The sequence below is a fragment of the Corapipo altera genome, unplaced genomic scaffold, assembly GCF_003945725.1.
Source record: "Corapipo altera isolate COAL_440 unplaced genomic scaffold, ASM394572v1 53, whole genome shotgun sequence".
NCBI lineage: Eukaryota > Metazoa > Chordata > Aves > Passeriformes > Pipridae > Corapipo > Corapipo altera.
In genome coordinates, this window is record NW_020884900.1 from 5,861,080 (window position 1) to 5,875,327 (window position 14,248).

At 40.5% G+C, this 14,248-nt stretch overlaps 1 protein-coding gene across 1 annotated transcript; it reads left to right on the plus strand.

Moving 5' to 3' along the window:
• Window positions 1-681: 681 nt before the first annotated feature.
• Window positions 682-13,829, plus strand: PLAC9 (placenta specific 9). Its single transcript, XM_027649522.1, has 4 exons — window positions 682-912; window positions 11,372-11,472; window positions 12,375-12,495; window positions 13,646-13,829. The coding sequence occupies exons 1-4, from the start codon at window positions 855-857 to the stop codon at window positions 13,654-13,656; spliced, it is 291 nt and encodes a 96-aa protein (XP_027505323.1). The 5' UTR covers window positions 682-854; the 3' UTR covers window positions 13,657-13,829.
• The last annotated feature ends 419 nt before the right edge of the window (window positions 13,830-14,248 follow it).

The following is a 14,248-nucleotide window of genomic DNA, read 5'->3' on the forward strand; positions in this document are numbered from 1 at the left end:
TAATGGCCTCTCACCTTTTCCTTGCAACATTTTGAAAAAGGTAACTCAAATGAATATGAGGAACAATACCAGGAAGGAGATACCTTAAGTCTAGAGGGGTCGAAGGTTGATGCTTATCCAGTCAGCACCCAGGAACCCACAAGACAAAAACAACATCCAATTAAGATCCTGCTAAAAATCACACACATTGTCAGACTACCATGAGCAGTGCTACTTTTGCACGTGATGTTACAAAGCCCAACCTATTTCAAAAATCTGCCAAACTAAGGAGAGCTCAAATGGCTCCTCAGGAGCTCCTATGATACTCTCCAAACATAAAGCATCACAGACAGTTGCCACCTCCCATGTACTGCCCAAGAAAGATGTTTCCACACTCTTCAAATTTGTAAGCTCACAAGATCTAAAGATATTGTGTTTTCCAGTGCTCCTGCTTTCCCCGCCCTAGATGAAAACCTACAGGGAAAGAAATAACCAGTACCCCTTCCTCCTCCTTTCTCCCTTCCTTTCCTTGCCCCACTTGCTGTATTTTATAGGATCCAAAGCTTTTTATTGCATTCCAGTTGTAGTCTGGGTAAATAAATACAAGGGTAAAAAAACAACTTTGGGGAGACTGGACCACTGCCAGCTTGCCTGGATAGCTGGGCTGTGCATGGAGCTGGAAGGGTGTTTTTTAAAAGGAGGGAAGCAGCAGAGAACAGCTTAAGAATCTTGGCTCAGCCTGGGCATATTTCCGCCTAACTCTGGCTAAACCTCAGCACGAACGGCTGGATGAGGAGTGGATACACAGCTGGGGAGGGAGGGAGGCTGCAGGGCTCTCCACCAGAACTGCAGCAGAGCCCAGCGAGGCTGAAACCATGCTTTTCCTTTGGGCAATGGCATTTATTTTAGTCCTGCAGGAGCAAGATCATCTAGGTAAGTGATTCTGAACTTGCAAAGTAGAAACTACAGCTTAATCGTAGCATTGTTGAACCCTTTGCATGGGGTGGGAGAGGGAGGACAATAATTGTTCACTGTGTTGGTTTTATATGAAGGTGACACAGGTGTGTGTCAAAATCCTTTGGGAATATTGTTTTTAACAGAAAAACTCAATTTTTATGTTATTGAACTCCACCCTGTAGGCATATTGTTTTGGTAGAGATTTTTTACTTCTTACAGGAGATACTATCACTGTATCTTCAGAAATTCAGAACCACATTGAGGTGTGGCAGCCAGTGCTCTGAATCCCCATCATTATTGTTCTGGCAACCTTATTAACATACTAACTAATCCACTCAGAAATGAGATTGCAGTTCAAGGTGCTTAGAGAAAGATTCTCCTTTGGTCATACCCTTCTTTTAAAATTTGCTGGTAACAGCACTACATTTTCCTTTCTTCTGCTTTGGATTACTTATTCCTGAGATTTTGAGGCACTTAATGCCTTCTCCAAATAACTTGGGAATACAAAATATAAACACAGAACATCTGATAAACCTGCATCTGAATTCTACTTTCATTAACACGAGATTAGTGCTGGAATAACCTGTAATCACACTGATTAGTGTGACCATTCAGTTTGGCTAGTTCAAGGGTTTATAGTCCCTGTGTAACCACAAACCTGGCTTCCCAGTCTGTTTGTACTATATCTTTTCTTCTAGCTGAGGCACAGATTTATTTTCCCTCTGCTCCTACTTCGTGACAACACAAAGGTTGTATTTCATGGCAGGGTAGTAAGATCCTATTTCATTCAAAACATTTCCTGAAAAACTGTTACCCCCTTCTGCCCCCAGGTCCTGGTCCTCTTCCTTGTCCTTACTCCCTCCCACCTAACCGGCTTTGTAATGTTTATCAGTGATGAACTGAAATATCAATGCCCCAGCAAAAGCATTCTTGTTTTCACTCCACAAGAATTCATTATCCTCTTGTGAGTTTTGCAAGCTTCACCAAAATAAATGTGAAACTAAATAAAAATAAAAAAAAACCTGGAAGAATGTTTGGGTTTATTCCCCAAAAAAGTATGGTTTTAAGCTAAAATCATTAGCAAACTCAGATAAAATCCAGCTAAACAGAATAGTACTTGAATAATAACTGCAGTGGAGACTAGTACCCAGTATAATGCCAGATGGTAGCTATTCAGTCAGGGAATCACGGTTGCTGTCTCAATGGTATACTTCATCTAAGATGGAAAATTTTGTGTCTGTCATGGCCAGGGGAGCACCCTGCCTGGCTGACAGGCTTAAGAAAATCATCCCCACGTTCCCTTTGCTATCTTTGACTTGTGGGAAATCTAACTTTTGATTTCCTTGCAGATCCCCCTATCCTAACTCCTGCAGGTTCCTCTTAGAAATTATTCAGATTTGGCCAAATCAGAATTTACATTTTAATTCAGCCATTAATATAAACAACCTCATATTCATAGAGCTCAGCCTCCAAATCATTCAGGAGAAGAGGCTGGCATAGGGGCCCTTCTGGATGCAGCCACGTGCTCCTGCCTAATGGCCACAGTTCATAGTGCTTTGCTCTTGGTGCTGAGTTAGTTTATGGGGTGCTGCCCAAACACAGTGTACAATGTAGCCTGGGGAACAATACCTGCCCCACTTAAATGTGCTTCCATTCCTACAAAAACCTCCAGGCAAATTGTTCCGAGGGGTGCAGCGCCCTAACAGCAAAGTCTTTGCTCCATGTTTATCCATGGCAGAGAGGTGACCTGGACTCCTTGGGTAAACAAGTACCTGGCATGCAGGGTGGCCCCACTGACATGTGCCATTCAGCTGAGCAAACCAAACTCTGAGCGTTCTGCTACGGAGGCAGCAACAGGAGGGCCTCAGTGGAGGCACTGCTGCTCAGTACTCCCCACTGTGCTGTGATTTGCTTTTAAACAGCAGAAGTTTCATTTGGTTTTAATTACAAGTTAAAGTAAAACAAGTGTATTCATGTTTTTCTTCAGCTAACATGTTATGACTTCTCAGGATATTTTGAATCCTCTGATATTTACATGCAGTATCAAAGCTGGGAAGATCTATAAGTTAGACCATTGCCTGGAAACTGAAAAGAAAAAAATCCCTTCAGTCAACTTTCCCCTAAAGTGGACCATTTGCCTTCTCACAAAAGAGCATTTTGTCTCCTGGAGATTAACCAACGCATTGTAGAATTAAAGCCGCAGTAAAAATTTATGATAGGTGTCCTATCTTAAATCATACTTCTCATATTTCTCTACTAACAAAGTAGTAATGGTTTATAACCTGTACTCCACACTGTAGGTGTTTTCTGTCCTTATAAAAACTTATCAGCATTATTGTCTCCAATGCAAGGATTACAGTCTTTGCAAAACTCATCTCTGAGATCCAGCTAGGAAGGAGACATAAAGCTTGTCACAACAAAGTGTACCAAGAAATAGGTGTGTTTGTTAAGACCATGAAACATCTGAAGATAGGGTCCTCTACAGAAGTGAGCTTTTTTACAGATTTTACATATCTGTAAAACCCTATGATTTGTTACATTTAGGTAAAAGGAATTTATTAAGTTCTGAGGACTTTGTAACCTCCATGTATAAAAGCAAAAGTTAATACCAAACTTCAAAAAAACTCAGGAGTTTAGAAACATAGGACTCCTGCTATTCACCTGTGGGATGTGGCTCTATTCACAAATGCAGCTGATCTACTCTGGTTGAAACAGTTGTGAATCTTGGCCATGAATGCCAAGATTTAGTATGTACGTATGTACATATTCACTCACTATTCTACTTCTTGAGCTGTTGCAAAACACATGAACTGTCTGCCAAACAAAATATCTTCAAAAAAGTTCTTAGACTTAAGTATTAGAAAAAAACGTACAATATCATTTCATTGTACTCTCCTCTTTCTACTGCTATGACTTAGCCATATGCAAACTACACAATCACAGAGCTGTGTACCCACTCCCCATGACTGTAGCTCCTATGACTAAACACAGACCAAAAGCCATGTCCTCAAAGTTGAAAAACTCTTTATTCCCTGATCCAGTTGTCACCCTCAAATTGATGGTGGCATCCAATATTTATGCATCTCACTTCCTCCACTCTCGAGGCAGCCTTAAGTTCACTAATTCTACACAACTTGAGTTTTTTATGTATATTAAGACAGAGCACCTTTTCTTCCTAAAACAGCTCATCCCCTTCTCCACACACAAGTAAGTCTTCTACGGCTACTAGCTATAATCTTCCTAACACTTAGCTTTAGTTTCCATGACAAATATATATTCACACAGAAATAAACACATAATAAAGGCAAACTTTTTTGCAGCCCAAAGCATCATTGTAAATTACACCATGAATTAGAGTAACGTACCTGCAAATTACGTAGCTCACATCTCTTATCAATCCAATTCCCTGTAGTCCTTTTCCATTGCAGAAGCAAGTGCAAGAGGATATTCCTGGCTGCTTGTTCAGAAGACCATCATGCTGGAATCATACTCCAAGCCAACAGCTCCTTCATGGGAACATTTAATTGCTATCCTTCTTCCTTTGAATGAAAATATACAAAACTTAAGTGCTTCTTAAAATCATAAATACGGTCACACAGCAGAAAGAGGAAAGTAGTTTTTCAAGTGGCAGTTTTGCTTCTGGCAGACACCCATGGCAGGGGCCCAGCTTCTGATGTCCCTGAAAAAAATGGTGCCCACTGGCAGCATGAACTCTGTCCCCACTGCTGGGTAAGCAAGAGATGAACCTCCCTTATCAAATGAGAATTACACGGATCACTATACCAAAAGCTTCCTCCAAATGAGATAATTTTACACAGAAATATGTAAACAACAACTTCTAACAAGTCTCATTTCTGATTGTGCATATTTCACAAGCACAAGTGATGCACAGCAGGACCAGAACACATCATATCATGACATCTCACACATAGATGGATGGGACAGACTAATTAGAGATGTGAGAACTGGTAGGCTGATACCTGACCCACCTTCACTAACACATTCTACAACGCATGAGATTTCCCCTTTGGTCCTTCTCTTTCAGGGGAAAAAAAGAATTAAAATAAGTACAATTTTAACCAATCCAGGATCTGAAATAATATTCATAGTAGCATATTCTACATCTTGATAAACACAGTATGAACCAGTCTGGAAGTCCGAACTTGACTTTCTGATATGGTTATTCAGCTTCTAAAATGAACATTAAAAACAATTGATTTCATGGAGGACACTTATTTCAAGATGCTTCTGTTATCAGAGGCTTGTGAATCTTGGATACCAGAAAATTCCTTGGGTTTTCTTCCATGTCTGAAATCTTTCCAAAACTTGGCATTTAGGCAGCAGTTGAAGTATTCAGTGAATATACAGATTACAGATTAACCCCCAATCAGGCATTAAACATTTTCAATGTACCTTCTTGAAATAATTTAAAAAAACCCTAAACAAACCAATCTTACCACAACCCTTAAATTTCAGATCTTTCTACCATCAGTTTTCTGTCTAATATACAATGCCTACTTTCCATCTCCCACTTTAGACAGACCATATTTACCCTGTATGAAATTTGCAATGTAGTTCTGCCATAAAAGCTAGAGCCTAACAATGGGGTGTGTATATTTAAATATTTACATGTGTATACATATATATTTGCATGCAGATATAAGCAAACACGTGCATTCACCCCCAGTGTGAAGCATAGTAACCTATGGTAGTGTATAAGCTGCTAAGACATTTTTAAACATTTATTACAATTCCTGTAGTCTTTAATGCAATTACTAAAGGCAAGAATTCCCTTATCTTTAAGCAAATAGAGACTCTAAACTGTAAAAAGAGGTTCACAGATGCCTAAATCACAGTTAAGCATTAGTGTTTCATGGATTACAGCCTGAAAGATGCTCTATGTCCAGTTAAAGATATGCTCCTGAGTGGATAAGAACTTGAAGGGAATCTGTGCATTAAAAAACATTTTCCATAAAACACTTGTTATCCAAATCAATTATTTTTGATGTCCTAACAACAAAATTTGATATGGCTTGAGTTATATATAACACAGCTTAAAATGAATTTGGGCACACTGATGATAACGAAACTGGGAGTGCTACAGAAAGTTAATTCAGTACTTCCGTATCTAAGGATGTCAGTGTAATTAAGGGCTGACTTAAGATTGATGCCTTCAAGAACAGCCCCCAAAATTAAATATGACCAACAGTCTTAGCTTAACACGGTCTTCAGTCTGAAAGCACTAGTACTGATAGTATAAGTATCAACTCAGGTTCAAAGCAATTGGACCTTTCCTGAATTCAGCTGAAAGTTATCTTCACCAACCACTTTTATAAACTACGTAATTTCTTGAGCTAACATTTCAAACTTATGTGCACATATTAAAGGGGAATCTAGCACTCTTGCATTCTTCCCAAACTGGTTAGTGGGTTCACTATGTGAACCTGATACTCCATTTCATGACCTTGAGTTCATGATTCCCATTCATTTTCTCATCAAAAGCTGCCTGGCCACCTTATGCTATATGCTCTAGGAATGAAAAGATACTGCTAAACCTAAGGCAGTGCAAACAAGAACACAGCATACTATGTTTTCTTGAAGAGCTATACATGTTCTTCATTCCCCCTGCTCTATCACATGTTTTCAGGCTTCCTCATTTGCCATCTGGTTCCTGTTTCAATCTCACGTGCCTTTCACTTGGCTTGTAGCCTGCTTTGTTTTACTCCTCCCGCCCCACTGAGAGCAACATGAACTCGCAGTTAACTTTCAAAACCACACTGATCATACAATGAGGCAAAAGGAATTTTACCGATTTTAAGACCAATGGGGAACATTGTGGTCACTCACCTTGACCTTCTCTGTCACATAGACTGATGAACCCAAACCAGCAATTTCTAGATCAAGCCTGTAACTTCAGTTTGACCAGCAATGTGTCATTAGGAAGTATACTCATAAAGACCTACCAGATCTGTATGATCACATACTTCAGTGCTGTTGGTCCTACTAACAGCAGAAAATGATAGCAAAAGAGACAGTTACTCAGGTTTATTCTGATATTTACCATAAGCAACTGCTTGGATGATAAAAATGAACCACTTAGCAGCATCTGGATACACAGAATCTTGACAGTCCTAGAAGGGGACATCTTCAGGGAGCATGTAGAAGCAATATCTTGGGGGGTGGGGGAATATATATCAAATGTAGAGGAGGCAGAGAAGCTTAACTGAGAGATATTATCAGTCTAAGGCCTCTGCTCTTAACCTGTTTGCTAAGGTTGTTTTGATTTTTCCTTCATTGCTCTGTCTATCCCCTGCTATAAGATCAGGTTTTTTATGGTCAGGCTGACCATTGTACATAGATCCTTACTTTTCATCATGCTACTTTCAAACTTTAGGCATGTTCTTCTATTAAACATATCCTTATTAGCAACCAACTCAGAGATGCTCCATTTCCCTGTTGGTGTCTGACTGCATCACAGCACAGGGCAGCTAGAACTACCCAGATTTATGGGCACCATTAGGGTAGCACACAGGACTTCAGCAGAGGAAAAAAGGCACAGGTGGTTTTCTTATCTTGAAGAAGACAGTTCTGGTTCTTGATTGAAAATAACCACCCATATATCAAATAGAATGGACTTCAAGAATTTAACTAAACATCTCACTTGCAGGAAACATCAGGGGAAAATTTGCAGATGGGATGTTAACTGAAAGGTAATTTTCTCTCTGCCATACTGAAATGTTACAACTGTCTGAGTGAAATAATCTATTAAGTTTCAAATGAGAGATTTAAGACACTGAAATATGCCTCCTACACACTTGCCTAAGCTGTCAGAAGTTGCAAACACCCACACATTTTAGATACGTAATTTACATGGCATACAAAGAACATTTCACTTTTAAAAGTGGTTAGCTTTAAAACTCACTACCAAAGTTTTCTGTATTTATGCATGTGATTTGAAACATAAGCAAGCAAAAATTCCAATTTACATATAAAAGTTTTTTCAGCACCTCAAGAAAGCAAGCACACGGAAGTATCCTAAAATGCCATTAGCCTTTTGCCTACATGGCTTGCAGCCTTCCATTCTTCACTTCCTTTACATGGTGACTGTTACTATTATGTGAGGTAGAGGTGCTGCTGGAGTAAGGTCATATTGTGTCATTTTCTTTCACCAGCTGCAATACAGAGAAGGGCAGTGCTCATAAGCAACATGTGACTCTCTTTGAACACACGGAAATTATTGCTTGGATTGAATTGCCTGACCATAGTGACCCAGATGTGTGCTGTATTTACAAGGGACCGGATGTGTCCTGCAAACAGCCCATCTCAGAGATAAAGCTGTGGGTTAAGAGCTGGAGCCAGACAACAAAACAGCAGTGAGGTTTTTGAGTAGACAAAGCCTCAGTCTAGAACTCAGAAAACAGAAGAAATCTACACTGCTGACAAAGCACTTGCTGCCCAGCCAGGAAGGCAACCACCTACCTGAAGTACCCTGTTCTGGTGCAGGTCCTGAAAGGGTTTCTGCTAGGTCAGCCCTCAGCCAGCTCCATACTGTGAGTTCTGGAACCAGACATGCTTTGGCTTATACTAACTCTTAGGTCTTGCTAAGATCAGCTATCAGGTGCTTCTTGAGACACAGGCTTAGGCTATTTGTTACATTTTGTAGGCGCTGCACTAGTTCTGTGGCTCTGAGTGACATCTTACAGCCCTGTCAAACTAGGACAAGACACTTCGTCCTCCTGTGGTAAGCCCATTACAGCTCATTAGGGCAAAAATGTGCTCTGAGCGCCAGAAAGCTGTCTCCCTCTGTCTCAGAAGAGAGGAACCAACCACCCCACAGAACCAACCAGCCCAAGGAACCAAGCACTACTGGGTCCTGCATCTCATAGCAACCCCTTTGCCCAGGTCTCTAGGTGCACACAGAGCTGTCAGTGCTTTGCTAACCTCACAGTGAGATGCAACAACCTTATGATGGCTATACATACTTATCATGGCACACCTGCTTTGAGCAAGTGGCAGCCACCCATCATATCTCACCTACCCACCTACATACACCCGCCTAGAGAATCAGCCATCGCAATGCTGAGGTTTGTACTGAACAGAAGTGCTAAGCTAATGATTAAAGTACTTTGAGCAAGACCATATAAAATTTCTGCTTCGAAAAGTCACTTTGCAAATTTAAGGTCTTGTATCAGAATCAAGGTGAAAGAAGTCCCAGTAGAGTGCCAACCATGTCTTCAGGTGATTTCAAAAGGCCAGAGTCTCTGGGTCAATCTGGCTCGAGCAGGATGCACTTCCACTTCTCCTACAGCACAGGTTTGAGCTTTCTTTAATGGACGAGCATGGTATAAGGTGCATGGTCAGAGAAGTGGCCAACACTAACTTCAGCTAGCCAACATTAACCCTCTTGCATTTCCATTTCTAGGGAAAGGACGAAACTAAGCAAGCCTGGCATGTAGATCATGCTGGCCAAAAGCTCCTTTAACATCTGCATACAACTGGTGCTGGCCTTCACCCAAACTTTACCTATACCCTTGTGATCCAGACATCTACATCTAGGGTAACATCGTGAAAAATAAAATCCTGGCAGATTGTTAAATTCCTCCACTTGCTCTCAGTCCGCATAATGATTTCTGCTGCCTCTTTTCCCAGTTCATTTGTAGTTAGATCTGGGAATGTTCCCAGCAGCCAACTGATCCACAGTTACCTCATCACCATGCCTTCTGCTTGCCCTTGGTTCTGTCTCCAACACAGTGAGTGGCAGTTCAGCATACAGCTGAATTGCGCCATTGGACTTGACACTGAGAGCTAGGGCTGGGAATACTGGAAAGGTGGAAATTTTATTCACCTCTGACAGCAAAATAGATCTTACTATTGTCCTATTATTAGGAAAACTAAGGTTTGTAGATAAAGACTGGCCACTGTTTTGTAACCTGTATTTCTAACATAATTTCAGTCTCTCCACACTGTTCCAGTCATGAAAAAAAATGTAAAGAAATAAAAATTTTGAGAAGTAGCATGGTTCATTAGCACTATGTTAGATGGTAACAACACTCATAAACCACTACCACGAGCAGCAAAGGAGAAAAAAAGGACAACTGCAAAGCAGCTGTTGTTGAAGTACCTGCTGTATTTCTGCACTCTTCAGTAGATGAAGTCTTCGGGATTCTATCCTAACAGCACCACCAACTGGTGAATGCTCTAAAAAAATCCCCAACCAAACCTCTGCCAAACCAATTTCTAAATAATACTCAGTATATCAGGTCACATTTTAATTCTCTCCTCCTCTCTGCCCTCCAATTCCAAGGATGCCATTCCAACTCACAGTACATCTCTCATCCCACTAAACTGCAATGATTACAATCCTTCCTTGACAATGTGTTTGCTGTCATTTGACACCCGCACTCCAGAAACCTTGGCACAGACTTGCAGTGAAGCACTGCAGAAGTTCCAAACCACTGCCCTGGCACGACAGTACTGAAGTTGCTGCTCTTGTGTTTCTTACTGTTCATTGTAACACAAGCTCATAGTTTTCTCTTTGTTACAATCAAATGATGACAGAATGAGTTACTGCTGCTTTCTCACTACCATAGCTGCTCCAGGCCTCAAACAAGAGCAAGACCTAATTTTATGTGGGGCAAGATCACTTTAGTGAGGCTTAAAATACTCTGCAATAGTTCTACACAGGTATTAAAATCTAAATGTTACCGAATGTTGCACAGAAGTTATGGAAAGGAAATTGGCTCCACTAAAGCATGGACACCAGCAGGTACTGACCTTTCACGGAACAGAGCCAGCAGAATGAAAAGTTCAAAGAGCAAGAGCTCATGAGTACTGAGAGGTAAACACAGGTCAGAGAGATAAGTGACTTCGTGTATAGCAGCATATATGAGTGACTTGGTCAGCAAATAACATCAGCTGTACATACTTTCATTATTTCTCTTCACATTGCGAAGTCAGATTGTCAGGGACAACCTTCTGGCACAGAGGAATCATCAGCCATCATCACTATCCATTTGGGAAAGTGGACAAAATTAGCTACTTTTCAAAGCTTTACTGTACCAGCTGCTTCTGAATAAAGTCCAAGAGTAACTGCTGTGTAAGGTACATCTTCCCAACACTTACGTTTTATACTTGCAGAGACAGAGTTACAGTCTATAAACTTACCCCATACAGGTAGGAAAAAAGCAGATCATGTAAAACAAATGCACAGATAAACAGAAACACCCATGGCAAGAGAAAACACCTTGTTCTAATGAACCATGACATGTGCAGGCAGGGAGACACTCACAGCACTGGGGCATCGGAAGAGAGGTTCAGTTCCTACATTTGCCTCATAAACGATGCTGTTTAGCATGTAAAATTCCAATCCAGAAGTCAGAAAGGCAAGGACTGCTATTTAAAAGCTCCTGCAATTCACCTGTGTCTGTTTTTCCAGCTGCTGCAGATCCTGTTGACGAGTTACCTGGAAGTTTGGGAAGGGGAAGCTGGTGCAATGAACATGATATGATCCACGAACGCTTAGATATTATTGAAGAGGTAAGAGCAGTTGTGCTGGCTCCCGAACCTTACCAGACCTCTGCCGTATTCTTTTGGCCTAAGAAAAAGAATAATATTTCTAGACAACATCCCTTCATTACTTTATTCTAGTCAAAGTCAGACAATTTTTTTTCAGATGTCATAGCTTGTAACTATAAAGCCATTATCACTAGAAATATATAATCGTGATGATTCAAAAAAACTGATTAACCAATCACTGACTGTTGTATATCAGACTTTTCTAAAATGTTTATAATTGTGCCTTTAATCCAACAATCTCAGAATTGATGTTGGTAAAGTTTCACACCTGGTTCTGCAGGTGACTTCAAGACTGATGGAGGAGTTTCTGCTCACCCCTGCTGACACTCAAGAGCTAAATGAATTCTATGACTGGGATTCTATGAAAGCTGCCAAGTTCGGTTTTTTTACCCTGCTGTCTTAAGCACTCCCAAGATACAAGCTAACTATTCTCAGCTGGGTAGTTGCCAAACTCCATGCTGTTGGTTCTTAAAACGGCAATGTTACCTTTCTTCTGCTCTAGTCCCAGCCCTCTTCTTTACATCTCATTAGATCCTCTCATCTTCCACACAGATTCTTTTATTGGAGACGATGGCGGCTCAGAAATAATAAAGAATCAAAAACAAATTACTGTAAAGCTCCCTCCAAGAAGTCAAATGACGGGTTATTCTTCATACAGGAGTGCTGTAACGCAACCCTTGCAAAACAAAGTGCTAATACTTGGTGCCACTAGGGGCCAGCAGAACACAACAAATATTTAAACCTGCAATGCGCAATATAAATTAAACAGCTGTCAGCATTATGGGACATTGGGTTTACACATTCCTTCCACTTGACCCTTTGACTACCTCCTTTTATCCATTTGTCTCCTTTGTTTCCATTAGAAAGTAATAAAAACAGTGGAGCACCTGGAATCAGAAGTCAAATCACTCCTCAACATCATCAACGAGACAACATCGAACATCCCCATCGTTCCAGGAACTCCACTTATAGACATTTTTGATGGTCAGTATCTAGCTGAGTGTAATCTAAGCTGAAAGAAGTGTTACTACCAAATATGCCATCTTTTCTTCCCCAAGATGATCTCATTCCTTCGTTCAATTAGGGTAGTTAAGGCCTCAGCTAAAATACTGGGTCCAGTTTGAAACACCAGGTTTCAACAACCACTGAAGAAAGGGCTGGAAAAAAAAAGGGGGGGACGACAGACTAAGCAATCTCAAGGTCTGTTACACTTTTAAGATGCTGTGACTCTAGCTTCATGTATGACAAGATAAAGGAGGGTAACAAAATAAATTTAAAAAAAAGTACTGGAGGTATTACCATTTTGATATCTTAAATCCAACTTTGAAATGCAAGCCCTTCACACAAAATGTGCTTCTGGATAGATGTTTCTGGAATAAATTAAACCACAACAGAAATTAGTTGGATGAGACCACCTATTCTACACAGCTTCTTATAATGGTCTCTCCTCTTCATTCTCTGCCCAAATATCAACAGTACATTTAACAAGGTGAGACACACTCCTGGTGGAAAGCAAATCACTTGTGGAAAGGTATAAGCATCACAGACATGTTTATGAAGTCAGTTTTGTCAACTGTGTGGGGTTTTTTGTTTGTTTATTTGTGATGGCTGTACATGGGCATGCCATAGTTCACTTACATGACAGAAGGTGGGCTCAAATTAGACAGTAGAGTTGATGCTGGTTTTTAGTTTTTAGTTCTTGCAGTTGCTATATTGATCTGGTCACCACGATTGATACGTCCTCACCAACTCTGTTACCCATTAAAATTTCCAGTTTTCTCTGAGGGGCAGTAAACAGGTAACTAAGTAATTAAGTTACTCCCCTGCAATGGAAGACAGTATTCCAATAAAAGTGAAAAGTATTCCAGTAAAGCGTAACAGTGAATTTAAAATGGAAATCCTGGGTCAACCCCAGCACATCTGCAGCACATCTATAGTAAGTACTGCTCAGACGGAGCTTGCAACAGCTGCCAAATGGTTCAAGAATTACAGATTGGATCTTCCTTCTATGATTTCATGAATCCAAGTAACAATTCCCCACTTTAGAGTAGCATATTTTAAATGAGATTTATCCAAAAAAGATGGATCCTGATCTCATAACCAAAAATAATTACATCAACTCTTCTTTATACAGATACCAGCTGAGCACTGCAAAGACAGAAGACACCCAAATGTAACAGTGTGGTTGTCATCAACAGTTGCACTTTTGCTCATTTAATAAGCTTGTGATTCCAGAATTTGTGCAGGGATGAACCATCCTCAGCTGTAGTTCGCCTTCTGTGTTCCTGTGATTTATAATAAACAGGTATTTGCTTTTAGACAGTGTTTCAAAGCTTTATATTTATCAAAACTGCATTTCAAATACAGCACTGTCAGTAAGAAAACAAGATCAGGTGGTGACTGTGACTACAGCACAGCTAACAAACTTCCCTGAATTCAAAAGCTTCCTTCTTCCCTGGCAAAGAAAAGAACTCTTGCTATTGGTGCTAACCAATGAAGATACACTTTCAGCTGCAGTTTCCACTCAAGACATGCTTAGATTGTCTGACAGAAATGAGTATATGGAGCAGTTTGGCTTTGGACATAAGTCACGTTGCTGCCACTGACTGAAACAGGAGTCCTGTCAGCACATCCTGGCCAGAATTTGTCATGTGGACACATGGCAACCATATTCTATAATCTCTACACTCTTCTCCCTTGCCATACTGACAATACAATCCAGAATTAAATCCACGAC

Bases quoted from the DNA above. Each gene is read 5' to 3' on its own strand.
- PLAC9 (XM_027649522.1), top strand. From the start codon at position 855: ATGCTTTTCCTTTGGGCAATGGCATTTATTTTAGTCCTGCAGGAGCAA. The intron at 913-11,371 runs GTAAGTGATTCT...CTGTTTTTCCAG, and splicing joins GCAGGAGCAAGATCATCTAG to CTGCTGCAGATCCTGTTGAC. The intron at 11,473-12,374 runs GTAAGAGCAGTT...TGTTTCCATTAG, and splicing joins GCTTAGATATTATTGAAGAG to AAAGTAATAAAAACAGTGGA.